The sequence below is a fragment of the Rhinoraja longicauda genome, chromosome 7 (genome assembly GCF_053455715.1).
Source record: "Rhinoraja longicauda isolate Sanriku21f chromosome 7, sRhiLon1.1, whole genome shotgun sequence".
NCBI classification, from domain to species: domain Eukaryota; kingdom Metazoa; phylum Chordata; class Chondrichthyes; order Rajiformes; family Arhynchobatidae; genus Rhinoraja; species Rhinoraja longicauda.
In genome coordinates this window covers 2,461,261-2,483,675 of record NC_135959.1, presented here as the reverse complement: position 1 = coordinate 2,483,675, position 22,415 = coordinate 2,461,261, and the positions used below count along the sequence as shown (strand labels likewise).

Below are 22,415 nucleotides of genomic sequence, written 5' to 3'. Positions count from 1 at the left end.
CTAGGGGCTAGTGGAATCAAGGGCGGCACGGTAGCGCAGCGGTAGAGTTGCTGCTTTACAGCGAATGCAGCACCGGAGACTCAGGTTCGATCCTGACTACGGGTGCTGCACTGTAAGGAGTTTGTACGTTCTACCCGTGACCTGCGTGGGTTTTCTCCGAGATCTTCGGTTTCCTCCCACACTCCAAAGACGTACAGGTATGTAGGTTAATTGACTGGGTAAATGTTAAAAAAATTTTTTGTCCCTAGTGGGTGTAGGATAGTGTTAATGTACGGGGGTCGCTGGGCCGAAAAGGCCTGTTTCCGGCTGTATGTATATGATATGATATGATATGATATGGGGAGAAGGCAGGCACGGATTACTGATTGTGGATTATCAGCCATGATCACAGTGAATGGCGGTGCTGGCTCGAAGGGCCGAATGGCCTCCTCCTGCACCTATTGCCTATGTTCACCAAGGGGAAGGCCATATTTAGAGTATTGTGTTCAGTTCCGGGCACCGTGTTTCTATGAACTCGGTTCTGTGGCACTGTGAGGCAGCAGCTCTACCCGCTGCGCCACCGTGCCGCTCCAATTTCTGAATGTCCAGACCGCACCAGTAGATCAGTTCTCGATAAGTCAGGAGCCGAGGGGAATGACAGAAAATGGAGGGAGGGAGCGAGAGAGGGAGGGGGGAGAGTGGGGGAGAAGGAGGGGAAGAGGGAATGCATGGATTTCTTACCTGGTGTCCCAGAAACGAATCGTCTTGTCATAGTGCCCGCTGATGACAAGATAGCTCGAACAAACAACGTCACTACAACGGGAGGGGGCTTGCAAGGATTTCACACCTAGGTGGGGGGAGGAGAGGGGCGGAGAGGGGAGGGGAAGGGTGGGGAGGGGAGGGGAGGGGAGACAGTCAGATCCAGGGAAGACACAAAATGCCTGAGTAACTCAGCGGGTCAGGCAGCGTCTCGGGTGAGAAGGAATGGGTGGCGTTTCTGAACAAGGTTCTCCACACGAAAAAATTATCCACCCATTCCTTCTCTCCAGAGATGCTGCCCGTCCCGCTGAGTTACTCATGGAAACAAAGAAAATAGGTGCAGGAGGTGGCCATTCGGCCCTTCGAGCCAGCACCACCATTCATTTTGATCATGGCTGATCATCCACAATCAGTAACCCGTGCCTGCCTTCTCCCCACATCCCTTGATTCCGCTAGCCCCTAGAGCTCTATCTAACTCTCTTTTAAATTCATCCAGTGAATCGGCCTCCACTGCCCTCTGTGGCAGAGAATTCCACACATTCACAACTCTCTGGGTGAAAAAGTTTCTTCTCACTCCATCCAGCATTTTAGACAATAGACAACAGGTGCAGGAGGAGGCCATTCGGCCCTTCGAGCCAGCACCGCCATTCAATGTGATCATGGCTGATTTTGTGCCCGTCAGGCAGCATCTGTGGAGAACATGGATAGGTGACGTTTCACAGAGTGCTGGAGTAACTCAGCGGGTCAGGCAGCATCTGTGGAGAGAAGAAATGGGTGACGTTTCGCGGGTCGAGACCCTTCTTGAGTCTCTTGCACCTTGATGCAGGAAAAATGTTCCCCATGTTGGGGGAGTCCAGAACCAGGGGTCACACAGTTTAAGAATTTAGGACTGAGATGAGGAAAAACCTTTTCACCCAGAGAGTTGAGAATCTGTGGAATTCTCTGTCACAGAAGGCAGTGGAGGGCAATTCACTGAACATTTTCAAGAGAGTTAGATTAAGCTCTTAGGGCTAATGGAATCAAGGGATATGGGGAGAAAGCAGGAACGGGGTACTGATTGTGGATGATCAGCCATGATCATATTGAGTGGCGGTGCTGGCTCGAAGGGCCGAATGGCCTCCTCCTGCACCTATTGCCTAAGTTCACCAAGGGGATGGCCATATTTAGAGTATTGTGTTCAGTTCTGGGCACCGTGTTACAGGGTTCAGAGAAGATTGAAAGGGTTCAGAGAAGATTTACGAGGATGTTGCCAGGACTAGAGGGTGTGAGCTACAGGGAGAGGTTGAGTAGGCTGGGTCTCTATTCCATGGAGCGCAGGAGGATGAGGGGAGATCTTATAGAGGTGTACAAAATCATGAGAGGAATAGATCGGGTAGATGCACAGAGTCTCTTGCCCAGAGTAGGGGAATCGAGGACCAGAGGACATCGTTTAAAATGAGGGGGGAAAGATTTAATAGGAACCTGAGGGGTAACTTTTTCACACAGAGGGTGGTGGGTGTATGGAACGAGCTGCCAGAGGAGGTAGTTGAGGCTGGGACTATCCCATCGTTTAAGGAACAGTTGGACGGGTACATGGATAGGACAGGTTTGGGCCTGTTTCCACGCTGTATCACTCTATGACTCTACGACAAGCGGGCACGGATTAAACCTGGAGGAGGGGTAGGCAGCTGACCCGGGCAAGACCCTCGACTGGGGAGGAGGGGGGGGGGGGGAGGAGAGGGTGCTGCACCAATGCAGGAGGGGTTTGGGCCCTACGAGTCCACTTGGTCTAGTCTTTCCTACAACACAGCGCCCGGAACTGAACACAATATGCTAAATGCTGTCACACCAACGTCTTATACAACGTCTTATACGTGTCTCTGGAGAGGGAAACGCGCGATGCCCACGGGGTCAACGCCTGGGGGGATTGGTGGTGGGCTCCAGTGTGTCGTGCTTACGATAATACTGTTGCGGACGGACACAAAATGCTGGAGTAACTCAGCGGGACAGGCAGCATCTCTGGAGAGAAGGAATGGGTGACGTTTCGGGTCACTCTGAAGAAGGGTCTCGACCCAAAACGTCACCCATTCCTTCTCTCCAGAGTTGCTGCCTGACCCGCTGAGTTACTCCAGCTTTTTTGTGTCTACCCACACTGACCTTTCTGTCCTGGGTCTCCTCCATTGTCAGAGTGAGGCCCAGCGCAAATTGGAGGAACAGCACCTCATTATTTCGCTTGGGCAGCTCACACCCCAGCGGTATGAACATTGACTTCTCCAACTTCAGGTAACCCCATCCCTCCCCCACCCAAGTCGCACCAGCTTCTCGTTCTCACCCAACAAACAGCCAACAACGGCCTGTTTCCTTTATAGAAACATAGAAGGCCATTCGGCCCATCCAGCCAGCACCGCCATTCATTGTGATCATGGCTGATCATCCACAATCAGTAACCCGTGCCTGCCTTCTCCCCATATCCCTTGATGTCTCTATGTCTCGAGGGCTCTATCTCTATGACTATGACTGACTCTAAGACTGACTCTAAGACTGACTCCAAAACTCAATGTCTTTAAGACTCTAAGACTGACTATCTCTAAGACTAAGTCTCTGACTCTAAGACTAAGACTCTAAGACTATGTCTCTGTATCTAAGACTAAGATTCTAAGACGATGTTTCTCAGACTAAGATTCTAAGACTATGTCTCTAAGACTGTGACTCTAAGACTCTAAGACTGTGACTCTAAGACTGTCTCTATGACTGAGCCTCTAAGACCGTGTCTCTCTGTGTCTCTGTGTCTCTCTGTGTCTCTCTGTGTCTCTGTGACTCTGTGACTCTATGATTCTATGTCTCTCTGACCCTATCTGTGACTCTGTGTCTCTTTGACTCTGTCTCTGTGACTCTGTGACTCTATGTCTCTGGGACTCTATGACCCTCTGTCTCTGTGACTCTATGACACTGTGACTGTGTCTCTGTGTCTCTGTGACTCTGGGACCCTATGTCTCTGGGACTCTATGACCCTCTGTCTCTGTGACTCTGACACTGTGACTGTGTCTCTGTGTCTCTGTGACTCTGTGTCTCTGTGACTCTGTGTCTCTGTGACTCTGTGACTCTGTGTCTCTGTGTCTCTGTGTCTCTGTGTCTCTGTGACTCTGTGACTCTGTGTCTCTGTGACTCTGTGACTCTGTGTCTCTGTGACTCTGTGTCTCTGTGACTCTGTGACTCTGTGTCTCTATGACTCTGTGTCTCTGTGTCTCTGTGTCTCTGTGTCTCTGTGACTCTGTGTCTCTGTGTCTCTGTGTCTCTGTGACTCTGTGTCTCTGTGTCTCTGTGTCTCTGTGACTCTATGACACTGTGACTCTATGTCTCTGGGACTCTATGTCTCTGGGACTCTATGACCCTCTGTCTCTGTGACTCTATGACCCTCTGTCTCTGTGACTCTATGACCCTCTGTCTCTGTGACTCTATGACCCTCTGTCTCTGTGACTCTGTGTCTCTGTGACTCTGTGACTCTATGTCTCTGGGACTCTATGACCCTCTGTCTCTGTGACTCTATGACACTGTGACTCTGTGACGCTTTGACCATATGCACCCCGTGACCCCGTGACTCGGGGACTCACTCACAAGCGGGTTTGTTGAGGTCCCAGATCTTCAGTGTCCGGTCGTGGCTTCCTGTCACCGCCTCGTGTAAGTAGAACTTGAACTTTGCGGACGTGACCTTCGCTCCGTGTCCTGACAGCGTTTGCTGAGCGAGAACAAGTGAGGGGGAAATGGATTAACACAGAAAACATTTTAAAACCCCAACTAAACCCGCTAAACCCTGGCACTGCAGCCTTGGTTTAATCAAACCAGAGGTACAGGAGGAGGCCATTCGGCCCTACCAGCCAGCACCACCATTCATTGTGATCATGGTTGATCATCCACAATCAGTAACCCGTGCCTGCCTTCTCCCCATATCCCTTGATTCCGCTAGCCCCTAGAGCTCTATCTAACTCTCTTTTAAATCCATCCAGTGAATTGGCCTCCACTGCCCTCTGTGGCAGAGAATCTCACAAATTCACAACTCTCTGGGTGAAAATGTTTCTTCTCACCTCAGTTTTAAATGGCCTCCCCTTTATTCTTAGACTGTGTGGCCCCTGGTTCTGGACTCCCCCAACATTGGGAACATTTTTCCTGCATCGAGCTTGTCCAGTCCTTTTCTAATTTTATACATTTCGATAAGATCCCCTCTCATCCTTCTAAACTCCAGTGAATTTGACCGGACTTTACAGGCGTTCCTTGCACAATGAAAGGCCTGGATAGAGTGGATGTGGAGAGGATGTTTCCACTAGTGGGAGAGTCTAGGACCAGAGGTCACAGCCTCAGAATTAAAGGGCGCTCTTTTAGAAAGGAGGTGAGGAGGAACTTCTTCAATCAGAGGGTGGTGAATCTGTGGAACTCATTGCCACAGAGGGCTGTGGAGACCAAGTCAGTGGATATTTTTAAGGCAGAGATAGACAAATTCTTGATTAGAATGGGTGTCAAGGGTTATGGGGAGAGGGCAGGAAAATGGGATTAGGAGGCAGAGATCAGCCGTGATTCAATGACGGAGTATACTCGATGGGCCTAATGGCCTAATTCTACTCCTTTTACTTGTGAACTTGTAAACGTTATTCCCTTACCCTGTATCTGTACACTGTGGACGGTTCGATTGTAATCATGTGTTGTCTTTCCGCTGACTGGTTAGCGCGCAACAAAAGCTTTTCACTGTACCTCGGTACACGTGACAATAAAATAAACTGAATTGATCGTTGTTGGTGGCTTTGATTTGTCCTTTTCACACCTTTCATTCATTTGTCCTCTATACCTGTTCATATCCCTAGTTCCCCTCTCCCCTGACTCAGTCTGAAGAAGGGTCCCGACCTGAAACGTCACCCATTCCTTCTCTCCAGAGATGCTGCCTGTCCCGCTGAAATACTCCAGCATTTTGTGTCTATCTTTCGTGTTAACTGATCTGATCTGATTGATTAGCATTGATTTGGGTGGACATGGTGGCGCAGCGGTAGAGTTGCTGCCTTACAGCGAATGCAGCGCCGGAGACCCGGGTTCCATCCCGACTACGGGCGCCGTCTGTACGGAGTTTGTACGTTCTTCCCGTGACCTGCGTGAGTTTTCTCCGAGATCTTCGGTTTCCTCCCACACTCCAAAGACGTGCAGGTTTGTAGGTTAATTGAAACATAGAAAATAGGTGCAGGAGGAGGCCATACGGCCCTTCAAGCCAGCACCGCCATTCAACGTGATCATGGCTGATCATCCACAATCAATAACCCGTACCTGCCTTCTCCCCATATCCCTTGATTCCACTAGCCCTATCTAACTTTCTTTTAAATTCATCCAGTGAATTGGCCTTCACTGCCATCTGTGGCAGAGAATTCCACAAATTCTCAACTCTCTGGGTGGAAAAGTTCCTTCTCACCTCAGTTTTAAATGGCCTCCCCTTTATTCTTAGACTGTGTGGCCCCCTGGTTTTGGTTCAGTAAATGTATAAGTTGTTCCTAGTGGGATGTAGGATAGTGTTAGTTTGCGGGGATCGCTGGTCGATAGGTGCAGGAGGAGGCCATTCGGCCCTTCGAGCCAGCACCACCATTCAATGTGATCATGGCTGATCATTCTCAATCAGTACCCCGTTCCTGCCTTCTCCCCATACCCCCTGACTCCGCTATCCTTAAGAGCTCTATCTAGTTCTCTCTTGAATGAATTCAGAGAATTGGCCTCCACTGCCTTCTGAGGCAGAGAATTCCACAGATTCACAACTCTCTGACTGAAAAGGTTTTTCCTCATCTCAGTTCTAAATGGCCTACCCCTTATTCTTAAACTGTGGCCCCTTGTTCTGGACTCCCCCAACATTGGGAACATGTTTCCTGCCTCTAACGTGTCCAACCCCTTAATAATCTTAAACGTTTCGATAAGATTATCCTTCTAAATTCCAAAGGGCCTGTTTCCGCGCTTTATCTCTAAACTAAACTAAGCTAAACTGGAGCAGGCAAAGCTAAGTTTTGCACTGTACCTCGGTGCACGAGGCAATAATAAACCTGAACCTAAACTCCCGCACCTTCAGCTCACAGTCCTTCAGGCTCCACAGACGCGCGGTGTTATCGTACGATCCAGCCAAGAGATGCAGCCCCTAGAGTGCAGGAGAGAGAGAGTAGAACATTATCCAGCAAACAGAGAGCAGTACAGCAAAGGGCAGTCAAGGTGGCGCAGCGGTAGTGTCGCTGCCTCACAGTGCTTGCAGCGCCGGAGACCCGGGTTCGATCCCGACCGCTGTCTGTACGGAGTTTGTACGTTCTCCTCGTGACCGTGTTTTCTCCGAGATCTTCGGTTTCCTCCCACACTCCAAAGACGCGCAGGTTTGTAGGTTAATTGGCTCGGTATGAATGTTAAAATTGTCCCTGGTGTGCAGGAACAAAATACTGCAGATGCTGGTTTAAATCGAAGGTACACACAAAATGCTGGAGTAACTCAGCGGGTCGGGCAGCATCTCTGGAGAGAAGGAGTGGGTGACGTGTCGGGTCGAGACTTTTTCGGGTTGGGTCGGGTCGGGTCGGGTGATGTTTTGGGTCTGAAGAAGGGTCTCGACCTGCCTGACCTGCTTAGTTACTCCATCTTTTTGTGTCTCCCTAAAAACTGTCCTAGTGTGTGTAGGATAGCATTAGTAGAAACATAGAAAATAGGTGCAGGAGGAGGCCATTCGGCCCTTTGAGCCAGCACCGCCATTCATTGTGATCTTGGCTGATCGTCCACAATCAGTAACCCGTGCCTGCCTTCTCCCCATATCCCTTGATTCCGCTAGTCCCTAGAGCTCGATCTAACTCTCTCTTAAATCCATCCAGTGATTTGGCCTCCACTGCCCTCTGTGGCAGTGAATTCCACAAATTCACAACTCTCTGGGTGAAAAAGTTTTTTCTCACCTCAGTTTTAAATGGTCTCCTCTTTATTCTGAGACTGTATGGCCCCTGGTTCTGGACTCGCCCCACATTGGGAACATTTTTCCTGCATCTAGCTTGTCCAGTCCTTTTATAATTTTATATGTTTCTATAAGATCTAAACCTATCCTATCCAAATGTCTTGACAGTAGCTGCCTCAACTTACCTCCCCTATCCCCAAAACTTTACCCGCCCCTCCCCAAACCCCCACCTCACTCACAGAGGGGTCAAACTCGATGCTGGTCACCCCATCATTGCTGCCTTCCAGGGTCTTCTGGTCCTGAAGAGTTCCTTGCAGAGGTGAGAGAAAGATTATCAGGAGAGCATCGACCAAAAACCCCATTGCAACACATCCTTGCTCTTCCACCCCTCCCCAACACCCCGCACAACCTGTGTAGGAAGGAACTGCAGATGCTGGCTTCAACCGAAGGAGTAACTCAGCGGGTCAGGCAGCATCTGTGGAGAACATGGATAAGTGACGTTTCACAGAGTGCTGGAGTAACTCAGCAGGTCAGGCAGCATCTGTGGAGAACATGGATAGGTGACGTTTCACAGAGTGCTGGAGTAACTCAGCGGGTCAGGCAGCATCTCTGGAGAACATGGATAGGTGACGTTTCACAGAGTGCTGGAGTAACTCAGCGGGTCAGGCACAGCAGGCAGTAAAGAAAGCCAATGGAATGTTGGCCTTCATAACAAGAGGAGTTGAGTATAGGAGCAAAGAGGTCCTTCTGCAGTTGTACAGGGCCCTAGTGAGACCGCACCTGGAGTACTGTGTGCAGTTTTGGTCTCCGAATCTGAGGGAGGACATTCTTGCTATTGAGGGCGTGCAGCGTAGGGTTACTAGGTTAATTCCTGGAATAGCGGGACTGTCGTATGTTGAAAAACTAGAGCGACTAGCCTTGTATACACTGGAATTTAGAAGGTTGAGAGGGGCAGGAACGGGGTACTGATTGAGAATGATCAGCCATTGATCACATTGAATGGCGGTGCTGGCTCGAAGGGCCGAATGGCCTCCTCCTGCACCTATTGTCTATTGTCTATAGTAGGTTTGATGGGCCGAATGGCCTAATTCTACTCCTATCACATATGACCTTATGATCTATTGATATAGTGCCCTGTAGAGACATAGTGAAAGAGGCAGAGGGGACTCGATGGGCCGAATGGCCTAATTCTGCTACTATTTTCTGTGGTTTCCATGTCCACGCCTGAACCTGACAGAAACAGATAGTGAGGGGGGGCCAATTGGACAACTTAGCAAAGTGAGACAGGCAGGCAGGCAACATCTCTGGAGAGAAGGAAGGGGTGAGGTTTCTGGGGTCGAGGCCCTTCTTCTTACCAAAGTGGGTGGGCAGAAGTGAAGGCAGAAGAATCCAAAAGAAACTAGAGGAGACACTCCTTCGAAATCGCCCGTACTGAAGTGTAGTAGTACGCAAAAAGGAGCGGAATGGCCGCCATTTTAGTAAGCAAAAGGCCGCCATTTTAGTAAGCAAAACCCCGCCGTACGCTATGCCTGAAGTGTAGTAGCACGCAAAAGGAGCGGGACGGCCGCCATTTTAGTAAGCAAACCCCCACGGTAGGTTATGCCTCTCGCCGAAATGTAGTACGCAGAGGAGAGGGACGGCCGCCATTTTAGTAAGCAAAACCCCCGCCGAACGCTATGCCTCTTGCTGAAGTGTAGTAGCACGCAAAAAGGAGCGGGACGGCCGCCATTTTAGTAAGCAAACCCCCACGGTAGGTTATGCCTCTCGCCGAAATGTAGTACGCAGAGGAGAGGGACGGCCGCCATTTTAGTAAGCAAAACCCCCACGGTTCGTTATGCCTCTCGCTGAAGTGTCTGAAGAAGGGTCTCGACCCGAAACGTCACCCATTCCTTCTCTCCCGAGATGCTGCCTGACCTGCTGAGTTACTCCAGCATTTTGTGAATAAATCGATTTGTACCAGCATCTGCAGTTATTTTCTTGTAGTACGCAAAGGAGCGGGGCGGCCGCCATTTTAGTAAGCAAAACCCCCAAGGTTCGTTATGCCTCGCTGAAGTGTAGTACGCAAAGGAGAGGGACGGCCGCCATTTTAGTAAGCAAAACCCCCACGGTTCGTTATGCCTCGCTGAAGTGTAGTACGCAAAGGAGCGGGACGGCCGCCATTTTAGTAAGCAAAACCCCCACGGTTCTTTATGCCTCTCGCTGAGGTGTGGTACGCAGAGGAGCGTGACGGTAGCCATTTTAGTAAGCAAAACCCCGCCGTTCGTTATGCCTCGCTGAAGTGTAGTAGTACACAAAAGGACGCCATTTTAGTAAGCAAACCCCCCACGGCTCGGTATGCCTCTCGCTGAAGTGTAAGAAAATAACTGCAGATGCTGGTGCAAATCGAAGTCACAAAATGCTGGAGTAACTCAGCAGGTCAGGCAGCATCTCAGGAGAGAAGGAATGGGTGACGTTTCGGGTCGAGGCCCTTCTCGCTGAAGTGTAGGACGCAAAAAGGAGCGGAACTGCCGCCATTTTAGTAAACAAAACCTCGTCGTTCGGTATGCGTCTCGCAGTGTAATCAGTGTTTTGGGGGGGAAATTACGCGTGATGATACCGTAAAAATGCAAAATATATTTTATCCGTCAATTCACAGATTTTTGTTATTTTTCTTTTTAACTGTTTCTGCTGGTTTGACGGCCGTGACCGATGTCGGGATTTCTACAAGTTTCTGCCTACTAAAATGGCGGCCGTGATAGACTACAGTTTCTGCCTACTAAAATGGCGGCCGTGACGGATAACAGTTTCTGCAGGTTTCTGCCTACTACAATGGCGGCCGTGGCCGACTACGGGTTCTACAAGTTTCTGCCTACTAAAATGGCGGCCGTGATAGACTACAGTTTCTGCCTACTAAAATGGCGGCCGTGACAGACTACAGTTCCTGCAAGTTTCTGCCTACTAAAATGGCGGCCGTGACCGACTACGATTTCTGCAAGTTTCTGCCTACTAAAATGGCGGCCGTGACGGATAACAGTTTCTGCAGGTTTCTGCCTACTACAATGGCGGCCGTGGCCGACTACGGGTTCTACAAGTTTCTGCCTACTAAAATGGCGGCCGTGATAGACTACAGTTTCTGCCTACTAAAATGGCGGCCGTGACAGACTACAGTTCCTGCAAGTTTCTGCCTACTAAAATGGCGGCCGTGACCGACTACGATTTCTGCAAGTTTCTGCCTACTAAAATGGCGGCCGTGACCGACTACGGTTTTTAGGGCCGAGTGGTCTATCTTGTCCTGCTCTATTGTCTTTGGTATAATCTTACCTCCGACGATCGCCCACAGCTTCACCTTCCTGTCGCTGCCTCCCGTGGCAACAATCTTGGAGTTTGGGGAGAACTTGACCGCGTTCACCTCTCCATCATGCGCCGTCTGTTTGCCGAAGGGCAAGAGCAGGGATTAACCGTAGAAGACAGTCGCCCTCCCCCCCCCCCCCACAGTGCGGCGCGCCGTCCTCACCACCTCCCCCCCCCACAGTGTGGATTCTCCCTCATCCCCTTCCCCCCCCCCCCCCCCCCCACAGTGCGGCGCTCAATTCCTCACCGCCTCCCCACCCACAGTGCGGCCCTCCCTCCTCACCGCCTCCCCCCCCCCCTCCCACAGTGTGGATCCTCCCTCACCCCCTCCTCCCCCCACAGTGCGGACCCTCCCTCCTCACTCCCCCCCCCCCCACAGTGCGGCGCTCCCTCATCCCCGCCCCTCCACAGTGCGGACCCTCCCCCCCCCACAGTGCGGACCCTCCCTCACCCCCACTGCGGCGCTCCCCTCAACCTCTCCCCCCCCACAATGCAGACCCTCCCTCACCCCCTCCCCCCCCCACAGTGCGGCCCTCCCTCCTCACCGCCTCCCCCCCCCACAGTGTGGATCCTCCCTCACCCCTTCCTCCCCCCACAGTGCGGACCTCCCTCACCCCCTCCCCCCCCCCCCCCCCACAGTGCGGCGCTCCCTCATACCCGCCCCTCCACTGTGCGGACCCTCCCCCCATACGGCTCGGCCGCGGGGACTCCCATCCCCTTGCGGGGACTGTGCGGGTCGTTCGGGGACGAGCTGTCTGTCCGTGGGCGTGGGGAAGAGAGTGGAAGTTTTGTTGCCTCCATCACAGTGAAGGGGTGTTTGGTGTTTGGAGTCACTGTGATGGACGTTTGTGTTGGGGTCATGTGTCTTGTGTTCTTTTTTTTTGTGTGACTGCTAATGTAATTTTGTTCGGTACCTTGGTACCGAATGACAAATAAAGCTCTGTACAATGCGGCCCCTCCCTCACCCCCTCCCCCCCACAGTGTGGACCCTCCCTCACCCCCGCCCCCCCCACTCACCACGCTGTGCCGAACCTGAGCCGGGATTCTGGTGAAGGAGAAGAACCCGGATGGACTGCAGTCAATCTCACTACAAGAGGCACTGGATCGCATCCTGAGAAAGCAACGTAGAACAAGGTACAGCACAGGAACAGGCCCTTCGGCCCACAGTGTCCACGCCCGACACGACGCCAAGTTCATCTAACCTCCTCTGCCTGCACGTGACCCATAGAAACATAGACAATAGGTGCAGGAGGAGGCCATTTGGCCCTTCGAGCCAGCCGCCATTCATCATATCACAAAATGCTGGAGTAACTCAGCGGGTCAGGCAGCATCTCTGGAGAGAAGGAATGGGCGACGTTTCGGGTCGAGATCCTTCTTCAGACTGATGTCAGGGGGGCGGGACGAAGAAAGAATATAGGTGGAGACAGGAAGACAGTGGGAGAACTGGGAAGAGAGGGCCAGAGGAGCTATCTAAAGTTGGAGAAGTCAATGTTCATACCGCTGGGGCGTGAGCTGCCCAAGCGAAATATGAGGTGCTGTTCCTCCAATTTGCGCTGGGCCTCACTCTGACAATGGAGGAGGCCCAGAACAGAAAGGTCAGAGTGGGAGGGGGGAGTTGAAGTGCTGAGCCACCGGGAGATCAGGTTGGTTAAGGCGGACTGAGCGGAGGTGTTGAGCGAAACGATCGCCGAGCCTGTGCTTGTTCTCGCCGATGTAGAGAAGTCGACATCTTCTACGACCACCGCCATTCATTGTGATCATGGCTGATCATCCACAATCAGTAACCCGTGCCTGCCTTCTCCTCATATACCTTGATTCCACTAGCCCCTGGAGCTCTATCTAACTCTTTTAAATTCATCCAGTGAATTGGCCTCCACTGCCCTCTGTGGCAGGGAATTCCACAAATTCACAACTCAGTTTTAAATGGCCTCCCCTTTATTCTTAGACTGTGTGGCCCCTGGTTCTGGACTCCCCCCCACATTGGGAACATTTTTCCTGCATCTAGCTTGTCCAGTCCTTTTATAATTTTATACGTCTCTATAAAATCCCCTCTCATCCTTCTAAACTCCAGTGAATACAAGCCCAGTCTTTCGTATCCATTCCCTGCAGATCCATCTAAAAGCCTCTTAAACACCACAATCCTATCTGCCTCCACCACCACCCCAGGCAGCTCGTTCCAGACTCCACTCTTTTACATCTTTATTTATTCCCTTTATCCTGTATCTGTACACTGTGGATGGCTTGATTGTAATCACGTGTAGTTTAGAGATACAGCACGGAAACAGGCCCTTCGGCCCACCGAGTCCGCACTGACCTGTGAAGAAAGTTAACGGCATGTTGGCCTTCATCACGAGAGCATTTGAGTTTAGGAGCAAGGAGGTCCTACTGCAGTTGAACAGGGCCCTGGTGAGACCGCACCTGGAGTATTGTGTGCAGTTTTGGTGTCCTAATTTGAGGAAGGACATTCTTGCTATTGAGGGAGTGCAGCGTAGGTTCACCAGGTTAATCCCTGGGATGGCGGGACTGACGTACGATGAAAGAATGGGTCGAATGGGGCTTGTATTCACTGGAGTTTAGAAGGATGAGAGAGGATCTTATAGAAACATATAAAATTCTTAAGGGATTGGACAGGTTGGATGCAGGAAAAATGTACCCCATGTTGGGGGAGTCCAGAACCAGGGGCCACACAGTTTAAGAATAAGGGGTTGGCCATTTAGGACTGAGATGAGGAAAAACTTTTTTTCAACCAGAGAGTTGTGAATCTGTGGAATTCTACGCCACAGAAGGCAGTGGAGGCCGATTCACTGGATGTATTCTAGAGAGAGTTAGATTTGGCTCTTAGGGCTAACGGAATCAAGGGATATGGGGAGAAGGCAGGCACGGGTTACTGATTGTGGATGATCAGCCATGATCACAATGAATGGCGGTGCTGGCTCGAAGGGCCAAATGGCCGCCTCCTGCGCCTGTTTTCTGTGTTTCTATGTTTCCACTCGACTCTTGACGACACGTTTGGTGATTAGGAGGCAGTGTGTTGAGATCCCCCACTGCTGGCCGAGGTCGGAGGTGTACGTACGTACCTGAAGATTCCTTTAACAGACTGCAGGAACTTGTGCTGGGCTGGAAGGCTGAAGGAAGCTGACCTGTAAACGACAAGCGAGGCGAGGCGAGGTTAGTGGTTGCTGGCTTTATCAGGAGTCAAGCCGGAAAGCGTACAGAGAAGATTTATGAGGAGTTCAGCGTGTTGAGCGAAATGATCGCCGAGCCTGCGCTTGGTCTCGCCGATATATATATTATATTTTTTAACGAGATCTGGGTGTCCTAGTGCATCAGTCACTGAAAGGAAGCATGCAGGTACAGCAGGCAGTGAAGAAAGCCAATGGAATGTTGGCCTTCATAACAAGAGGAGTTGAGTATAGGAGCAAAGAGGTCCTTCTGCAGTTGTACAGGGCCCTAGTGTGGTGCTGGCTCGAAGGGCCGAATGGCCTACTCCTGCACCTATTGTCTATCAACATGTATGTGGAGATACACACACACTGGACTATTTGTTCTCGTTCATTATATTATTTACGATGTACCAGGTTTCCATGTCCTGTCGTGCTGCTGCAAGTAAGAACGACATTGTTATATCTGGGACACATGACAATAAATCACTCTTGACTCTCTCAATAGACAATAGGTGCAGGAGGAGGCCATTCGGCCCTTCGAGCCAGCACCGCCATTCAATGTGATCATGGCTGATCATTCTCAATCAGTACCCCGTTCCTGCCTTCTCCCCATACCCCCTGACTCCGCTATCCTTAAGAGCTCTATCTAGCTCTCTCTTGAATGCATTCAGAGAATTGGCCTCCACTGCCTTCTGAGGCAGTGAATTCCACAGATTCACAACTCTGACTGAAAGGTTTTTCCTCATCTCCGTTTTAAATGGCCTACCCCTTATTCTTAAACTGTGGCCCATAGTTCTGGACTCCCCCAACATTGGGAACATGTTTCCTGCCTCTAACGTGTCCAACCCCTTAATAATCTTATACGTTTCGATAAGATCCCCTCTCATCCTTCTAAATTCCAGTGTATACAAGTCTAGTCGCTCCAGTCTTTCAACATAGGACAGTCCCGCCATTCCGGGAATTAACCTAGTAAACCTACGCTGCACGCCCTCAATAGCAAGAATATCCTTCCTCAAGTTTGGAGACCAAAACTGCACACAGTACTCCAGTTGTGGTCTCACTAGGGCCATGTACAACTGCAGAAGGACCTCTTTGCTCCTATACTCAACTCCTCTTGTTATGAAGGCCAACATTCCATTGGCTTTCTTCACTGCCTGCTGTACCTGCATGCTTCCTTTCAGTGACTGATGCACTAGGACACCCAGATCTTGTTGTACGTCCCCTTTTCCTAACTCTCTCTCTTGACCCACGGACGTTGTCAGGATTCGAGGCTCTGAGCTCAAGAGAGAGGTTGAGTAGGCCGGGACCTTGTACGGTATCTTGAAGGTGGAACCGCAGGTGGATCGGGTGGTCAAAAAGGCTTTTGGCACATTGGCCTTCATCAGTCAAGGTACTGAGACAAGATGTAGGAAAAAAAAAAACTGCAGATGCTGGTTAAAATCGAAGGTAGACACAAAATGTTGGCGTAACTCAGCGGGACAGGCAGCATCTCTGGCAAGAAGGAATGGGTGATGAGTCTGAAGAAGGGTCTCGACCCGTTCCTTCTCTCCAGAGATGCTGCCTGACCCGCTGAGTTACTCCAGCATTTTTTATCTAGCCATTGAGAAAAGAAGTTGGGAGGTCATGATGCAGTTGTGTAAGACGTTGGTGAGGCCGCATTTAGAGTATTGTGTTCGGTTCTGGGCACCGTGTTATAGGAAAGATATTGTCAAGCTGGAAAGGGTTAGGAGAAGATTTACGAGGATGTTGCCAGGACTAGAGGGTGTGAGCTACAGGGAGAGGTTGAGTAGGCTGGGACTCTATTCCCTGGAGCGCAGGAGGGATGAGGGGAGATCTTATAGAGGTGTACAAAATCATGAGAGGAATAGATCGGGTAGATGCACAGAGTCTCTTGCCCAGAGTAGGGGAATCGAGGACCAGAGGACATAGGTTCAAGTTGAAGGGGAAAAGATTTAATAGGATTTTCACACAGAGGGTGGTGGGTGTATGGAACGAGCTGCCAGAGGAGGTAGTTGAGGCTGGGACTATCCCAAAGTTTAAGAAACAGTTGGACAGCTACATGGAGAGGTTGAGCAGGCTGGGTCTCTATTCCATGGAGCGCAGGAAGGATGAGGGGAGATCTTATAGAGGTGTACAAAATTAAGAGAGCAGGTACATAGTTCCCTGAAAGTGGCGTCACAGTTAGGCAGGGTGGTCACGAAGGCTTTTGGTTTATTAGTCTTTGTGGACCGGTTGGAGATGGGTCATTGAGATCTGAGGGGGCGTGGGGACGGTTTGTCTCGCCGACTGCCACGGGTTTACCTGGTTCCCCTGAGGCTCCTGCCGCTGTCTTGCCGCTTGGCTTCCTCTGGTGGGCTTGCCGGACCTCGCCGAGCGACCGCCCTGAAAACCAACCGCATGTCAGAGTCAAAGCCCAGTGGCCACACAAGGCCCCGAGCCATCCCCAGCCCCTCAGCATCAGATCACACCGACACACCAGAGGCCGCAGTTAGTACCAGAGGATGCCTTACAGCACGGGGGCACAGCGGTAGAGTTGCATAGATACATAGACAATAGGTGCAGGAGGAGGCCATTCGGCCCTTCGACCCAGCCTACTCAACCTACTCAACCTCTCCCTACAGCTCACACCCTCTAGCCCATCGTGCCAGTGGCTGCACCACCATTCACTATGATCTTGGCTGATCATCCACAATGGGCGGCACGGTGGCGCAGCGGTAGAGTTGCCGCCTTACAGCGAATGCAGCGCCGGAGACCCGGGTTCCATCCTGACTGCGGGCGCCGTCCGTACGGAGTTTGTACGTTCTCCCCGTGACCCGCGTGGATTTTCTCCGAGATCCTCAGTTTCCTCCCACACTCCAAAGACGTGCAGGTTTGTAGGTTAATTGACTCAGTAAATGTAAAAATTGTCCCTAATGTGTGTAGGATAGTGTTAATGTGCGGGGATCGCTGGGCGGCGCGGACTCGGTGGGCCAAAGGGCCTGTTTCCGCGCTGTATCTCTAAATCTAAAAATCTAAATCAGTAACCTGTGCCTGCCTTCCCCCCCCCCCCCCATATCCATTGATTCCACTAGCCCCTAGAGCTCTACCTAACTCTCTCTTAAATCTATCCAGTGAATTGGCCTCCACTGCCCTCTGTAGCAGTGAATTCCACAGATTCACAACTCTCTGAGTGAAAAAGATCTTCTTCATCTCAGTTCTAAATGGCCTACCCCTTATTCTTAAACTGTGGCCCCTTGTTCTGGACTCCCCCAACATTGGGAACATGTTTCCTGCCTCTAACGTGTCCAACCCCTTAATAATCTTACACGTTTCGATAAAATCTCCTCCCATCCTTCTAAATTCCAGTGTATACAAGCCTAGTCGCTCCAGTCTTTCAACATATGACAGTCCCGCCATTCCGGGAATTAACCTAGTAAACCTACGCTGCACGCCCTCAATAGCAAGAATATCCTTCCTCAAATTTGGAGACCAAAACTGCACACAGTACTCCAGGTGCGGTCTCACTAGGGCCCTGTACAACTGCAGAAGGACCTCTTTGCTCCTATTCTCAATGGCCTCCTCCTGCACCTATTGTCTATTGACTATTGACTATTCAGTTGCCTGATAACAGCCGGGAAGAAACTGTCCCTGAATCTGGAGGTGTGCGTTTTCACACTTCTGTACCTCTTGCCCCGATGGGAGAGGGGAGAAGAGGGAGTGACCGGGGGTGAGACTGGTGCGTGATGATGCTGCTGGCCTTGCCGAGGCAGCGTGAGGTGTAGATGGAGTCAGTGGAAGGGAGGTTGGTTTGTGCGATGGTCTGGGCTGTGTCCACAATTCGCTGCGATTCCTTGCGGGTCTTGGATGGAGTTCCCAGACCGAGCTGTGCTGTTCCCTCCTCAATCCCAGAGTAAGTCCCCGACAGAAAACGCATCTTACTCACGTCTCGTCCGAGATCGGAAGACTTGAAACCATCGCCAAATCCTCCTGCAGGTTTCTGTGTTCAATTCAGACAGAGAGAGAGAGATACACATGATCACCACACATGCTCAGTAACAACACGGCCTTTCCAGTCCATACAGGGAAACATAGAAACATAGAAAATAGGTGCAGGAGGAGGCCGTTCGGCCCTTCGAGCCAGCACCGCCATTCATTGTGATCGCGGCTGATCATCCACAATCAGTAACCCGTGCCAGCCTTCTCCCCATATCCCTTGATTCCACTAGCCCCTAGAGCTCTATCTAACTCACTCTTAAATTCATCCAGTGAATTGGCCTCCACTGCCCTCAGTGGCAGAGAATTCCACAGATTCACAACTCTCTGGGTGAAAAAGTTTTTTCTCACCTCAGTTTTAAATGGGCTCCCCTTTATTCTTAGACTGTGTGGCCCCTGGTTCTGGACTCCCCCAACATTGGGAACATTTTTCCTGCATGCCTCACCTACATCAGCATCTACTCACACACAGTTTAGTTCAGTTTATTGTCACGTGTACCGAGGTACAGTGAAAGCTTGTGTTGCGCGCTAACCAGTCAGCGGAAAGACAACACACGATTACAAATCCACGGTGTACAGATACATGACAAAGGGAATAACGTTTAGTGCAAGGTAAAGTCCGATCAAGGCCGCCTCACCTGCGATGCCTCGCCTGCAACGCCTCACCTGCGCCGCCTCACCTGTGTGCCTCACCTGCAGGCCTCATCTGCACGGCCTCACCTGCAGGCCTCACCTGCAGGCCTCAACTGTATGCCTCACCTGTGTGGCCTCACCTGTGCATGAATCACCTGTATGCCTCACCTGTATACCTCACCTTCACGCCTCACCTGCATGCCTCACCTGTCTGCCTCACCTGCACGCCTCGGCTGTGTGGCCTCAGCTGTGCATGCCTCACCTGCATGCCTCACCTGCACGCCTCACCTGCATGCCTCACCTGCGGGGTTTCTCGATCAGCTGGTTCTCCCGCTGGGCGGCCGCAGCTTTGAGCTGCAGAAGGTTGGGGATGAGCTCAGACGCCTCCAGCTGCCGGCTGCACAGTTGCTGCTCCAGCGCATGGTGCAGCAGCTGCAGCCTGTCGTACTCTTCCTTCACTACACGGTTGCCCTCCTCCAGCATCGCCACCCGCGCCCTCAGCCGCCATCCCTCCTCCTCCACAGCGCCCAGACGGCAACGCACTTCCTGCAGCCTGGGGGAAGAGAGGCACATTCAGAGAGCGACAGAGAGAGAGACACAGAGAGAGACGGAGAGAGAGAGAGACAGAGAGAGAGAGACGGAGAGACAGAGAGACGGAGAGAGACGGAGAGAGAGACAGACAGAGACAGAGAGAGAGAGATGGAGATGGAGAGAGAGAGACACAGAGAGAGAGGGAGAGAGACAGAGAGACAGACAGAGGGAGACAGAGAGAGAGACAGAGAGAGAGAGAGAGAGCGGGAGGAAAGATAGAGAGGAGGCAAGAGAGCTTACAGAAAAGAGAGAGAGAGAGGGGGCATTGCTCGCTGGGACTGCAGCTTTGCTGAAATGATGGTCATAGAGTGACAGATTCATAGAGTGGTACAGTGTGGAAACAGGCCCTTCGGCCCAACTCGCCCACACCGGCCAACATGTCCCAGCCACCCTAGTCCCACTTGCCTGCGCTTGGTCCATATCCCTCCAAACCTGTCCTATCCATGTACCTGTCCAACTGTTTCTTAAACGTTGGGATAGTCCCAGCCTCAACTACCTCCTCTGGCAGCTCGTTCCATACACCCACCACCCTCTGTGTGGAAAGGTTACCCCTCGGATTCCTATTAAATCTTTTCCCCTTCACCTTGAACCCATGTCCTCTGGTCCTTGATTCCCCTACTCTGGGCAAGAGACTCTGTGCATCTACCCGATCTATTCCTCTCATGATTTTGTACACCTCTATAAGATCTCCCCTCATCCCTCCTGCGCTCCATGGAATAGAGACCCAGCCTGCTCAACCTCTCCCTGTAGCTCACACCCTCTAGTCCTGGCAACATCCTGGTAAATCTTCTCTGAACCCTTTCAAGCTTGACAATATCTTTCATGTAACATCGCCATTCTGCCCATCCTGTGGGATATCCCGTGATGGGGATTCACCTGCTGTGGGAGTCCTGTAGTTCCTTCTCCTTGCCTCTCTGCTTCTTGATCATCTCCAACACTGCCTGGGCGAGCTGTGAGACACAGGGCATTAGAACAGTTTAGTTTATTGTCACGTGTACCGAGGTACAGTGAAAAGCCTTTTTGCTGCGTGCTAACCAGTCAGCGGAAAGACGACACACGATTACAATCCAGCCGTCCACAGTGTTACAGATACATTTAGTTTTCTTTTAGTTTAGTTTAGAGATACAGCGTGGAAACAGGCCCTTTCGGCCCACCGGGCCCGCGCCGACCAGCGATCCCCGCACACGAACACTATCCTACACACACTGGGGACAATATTTACATTTACCCAGTCAATTAACCTACAAACCCGCACGTCTTTGGAGTGTGGGAGGAAACCGAAGATCTCGGAGAAAACCCACGCAGGTCACGGGGAGAACGTGCAAACTCCGTACAGACAGCACCCGTAGTCGGGATCGAACCCGGGTCTCCGGCGCTGCATTCGCTGTAAGGCGGCAACTCTACCGCTGCGCCACCGTGCCGCCCACACACGATAAGGGAATAACGTTTAGTGCAAGGTAAAGCCAGGAAAGTCCGATCAAGGATAGTCCGAGGGTCACCAATGAGGTAGATAGTAGTTCAGCACTGCTCTCTGGTTGTGGTAGGATGGTTCAGTTGCCTGATAACAGCCGGGAAGAAACTGTCCCTGAATCTGGAGGTGTGTGTTTTCACACTTCTGTACCTCTTGCCCCGATGGGAGAGGGGAGAAGAGGGAGTGGCTAGTTTAAAAAAAAAAAATGTCTCAACTACCTCTTCTGGCAGCTGGTTCCATACAGAGTCAGAGAGTCACACATCACATTTGTAATTGAGGCAGTGCAGCGTAGGTTCACGAGATTGATCCCCGGGATGGCGGGACTGACATACGAGGACAGATTTAAAAGACTGGGCTTGTATTCACTGAAGTTTAGAAGGATGAGAGGGGATCTGATAGAAACATATAAAATTATAGAAGGACTGGACAAGCTAGATGCAGGAAAAATGTTCCCAATGTTGGGGGAGTCCAGAACCAGGGGCCACACAGTCTTAGAATAAAGGGGAGGCCATTTAAAACTGAGGTGAGAAGGAACTTCTTCACCCAGAGAGTTGTGAATTTGTGGAATTCTCTGCCACAGAGGGCAATGGAGGCCAATTCTCTGCCACAGAGGGCAATGGAGGCCAATTCTCTGCCACAGAGGGCAATGGAGGCCAATTCACTGGATGGGTTTAAAAGAGAGTTGGATAGAGCTCTAGGGGCTAGTGGAATCAAGGGATATGGGGAGAAGGCAGGCACGGGTTACTGATAGTGGACGATCAGCCACGATCACAATGAATGGCGGTGCTGGCTCAAAGGGCCGAATGGCCTCCTCCTGCACGTATTTTCTATGTTTCTATCACGGAAACAGGCCCTTCAGCCCAGCTGGGCCTTGACCTTAGGCAACTGGACCATCCTATCATAACAGGACAATGGTGGTGACCTCCCACAAGTCTGCATTAAGATACAAGATAGACACTAAAAGCTGTAGTCACTCAGCGGGACTGGCAGCATCTCCGGAGAGAAGGGATGGGTGATGTTTCTCCAGTTCATAAGTGAGCAGAATCAGGCCATTTGGCCCATCGAGTCCACTCCGCCATTCAATCATGGCTGATCTACATCTCCCTCTCAACCCCATTCTCCTGCCTTCTCCCCGTAACCCCTGACACCCGCACTAATCAAGAATCTATCTATCTCTGCCTTAGAAATATCTACTGACTAGGCCTCCAAAGCCTTGTCTTGACCCTGAAACGTCACCCATTCCTTCTCTCCAGAGATGCTGCCTGTCCCGCTGAGTTACTCCAGCATTTTTGTGTCTACCATCGGTGTAAACCAGCATCTGCAGTTCCTTCCTCCACATTTCGCCTGCAGGAAGATGCAGGCTGGTCACCCCTGATGACGAGCAAACATTGATGTCTCTCATTGAGGAAGTAGCTAATTAGACATTTAAGAATAATACCGAGCAATTTAACTTGGTTCTTTGTGAAGGGGAAACGATGCTGGAATGTGTCATCATTGAGGTTTCAATCTGCAGATTCTTGTCTCTGAACTGGACGTCCTTCCTCAAATTAGGAGACCAAAACTGCACAGAATACTCCAGATGTGGTCTCACCAGGGCCCT

The 22,415-nt window shown here is 51.2% G+C and overlaps 1 protein-coding gene across 1 annotated transcript in view; it reads right to left on the bottom strand.

The window, feature by feature from the left end:
• The window catches only part of atg16l2 (ATG16 autophagy related 16-like 2 (S. cerevisiae)), a 53,763-nt gene that overhangs the window by 15,979 nt on the left and 15,369 nt on the right, over positions 1-22,415 (bottom strand). Inside the window, exons 4-14 of the mRNA XM_078402916.1 lie at positions 20,221-20,294; positions 19,055-19,306; positions 18,071-18,136; positions 16,450-16,530; positions 14,062-14,124; positions 12,002-12,095; positions 10,955-11,060; positions 7,894-7,964; positions 6,800-6,871; positions 4,333-4,453; positions 721-826 (exon numbers count right to left, since the gene is read on the bottom strand). Of these exons, the coding sequence (XP_078259042.1) occupies positions 721-826; positions 4,333-4,453; positions 6,800-6,871; positions 7,894-7,964; positions 10,955-11,060; positions 12,002-12,095; positions 14,062-14,124; positions 16,450-16,530; positions 18,071-18,136; positions 19,055-19,306; positions 20,221-20,273 (1,085 nt within the window). The 5' untranslated portion in view covers positions 20,274-20,294. The remainder of the gene's footprint in view (positions 1-720; positions 827-4,332; positions 4,454-6,799; positions 6,872-7,893; positions 7,965-10,954; positions 11,061-12,001; positions 12,096-14,061; positions 14,125-16,449; positions 16,531-18,070; positions 18,137-19,054; positions 19,307-20,220; positions 20,295-22,415) is intronic.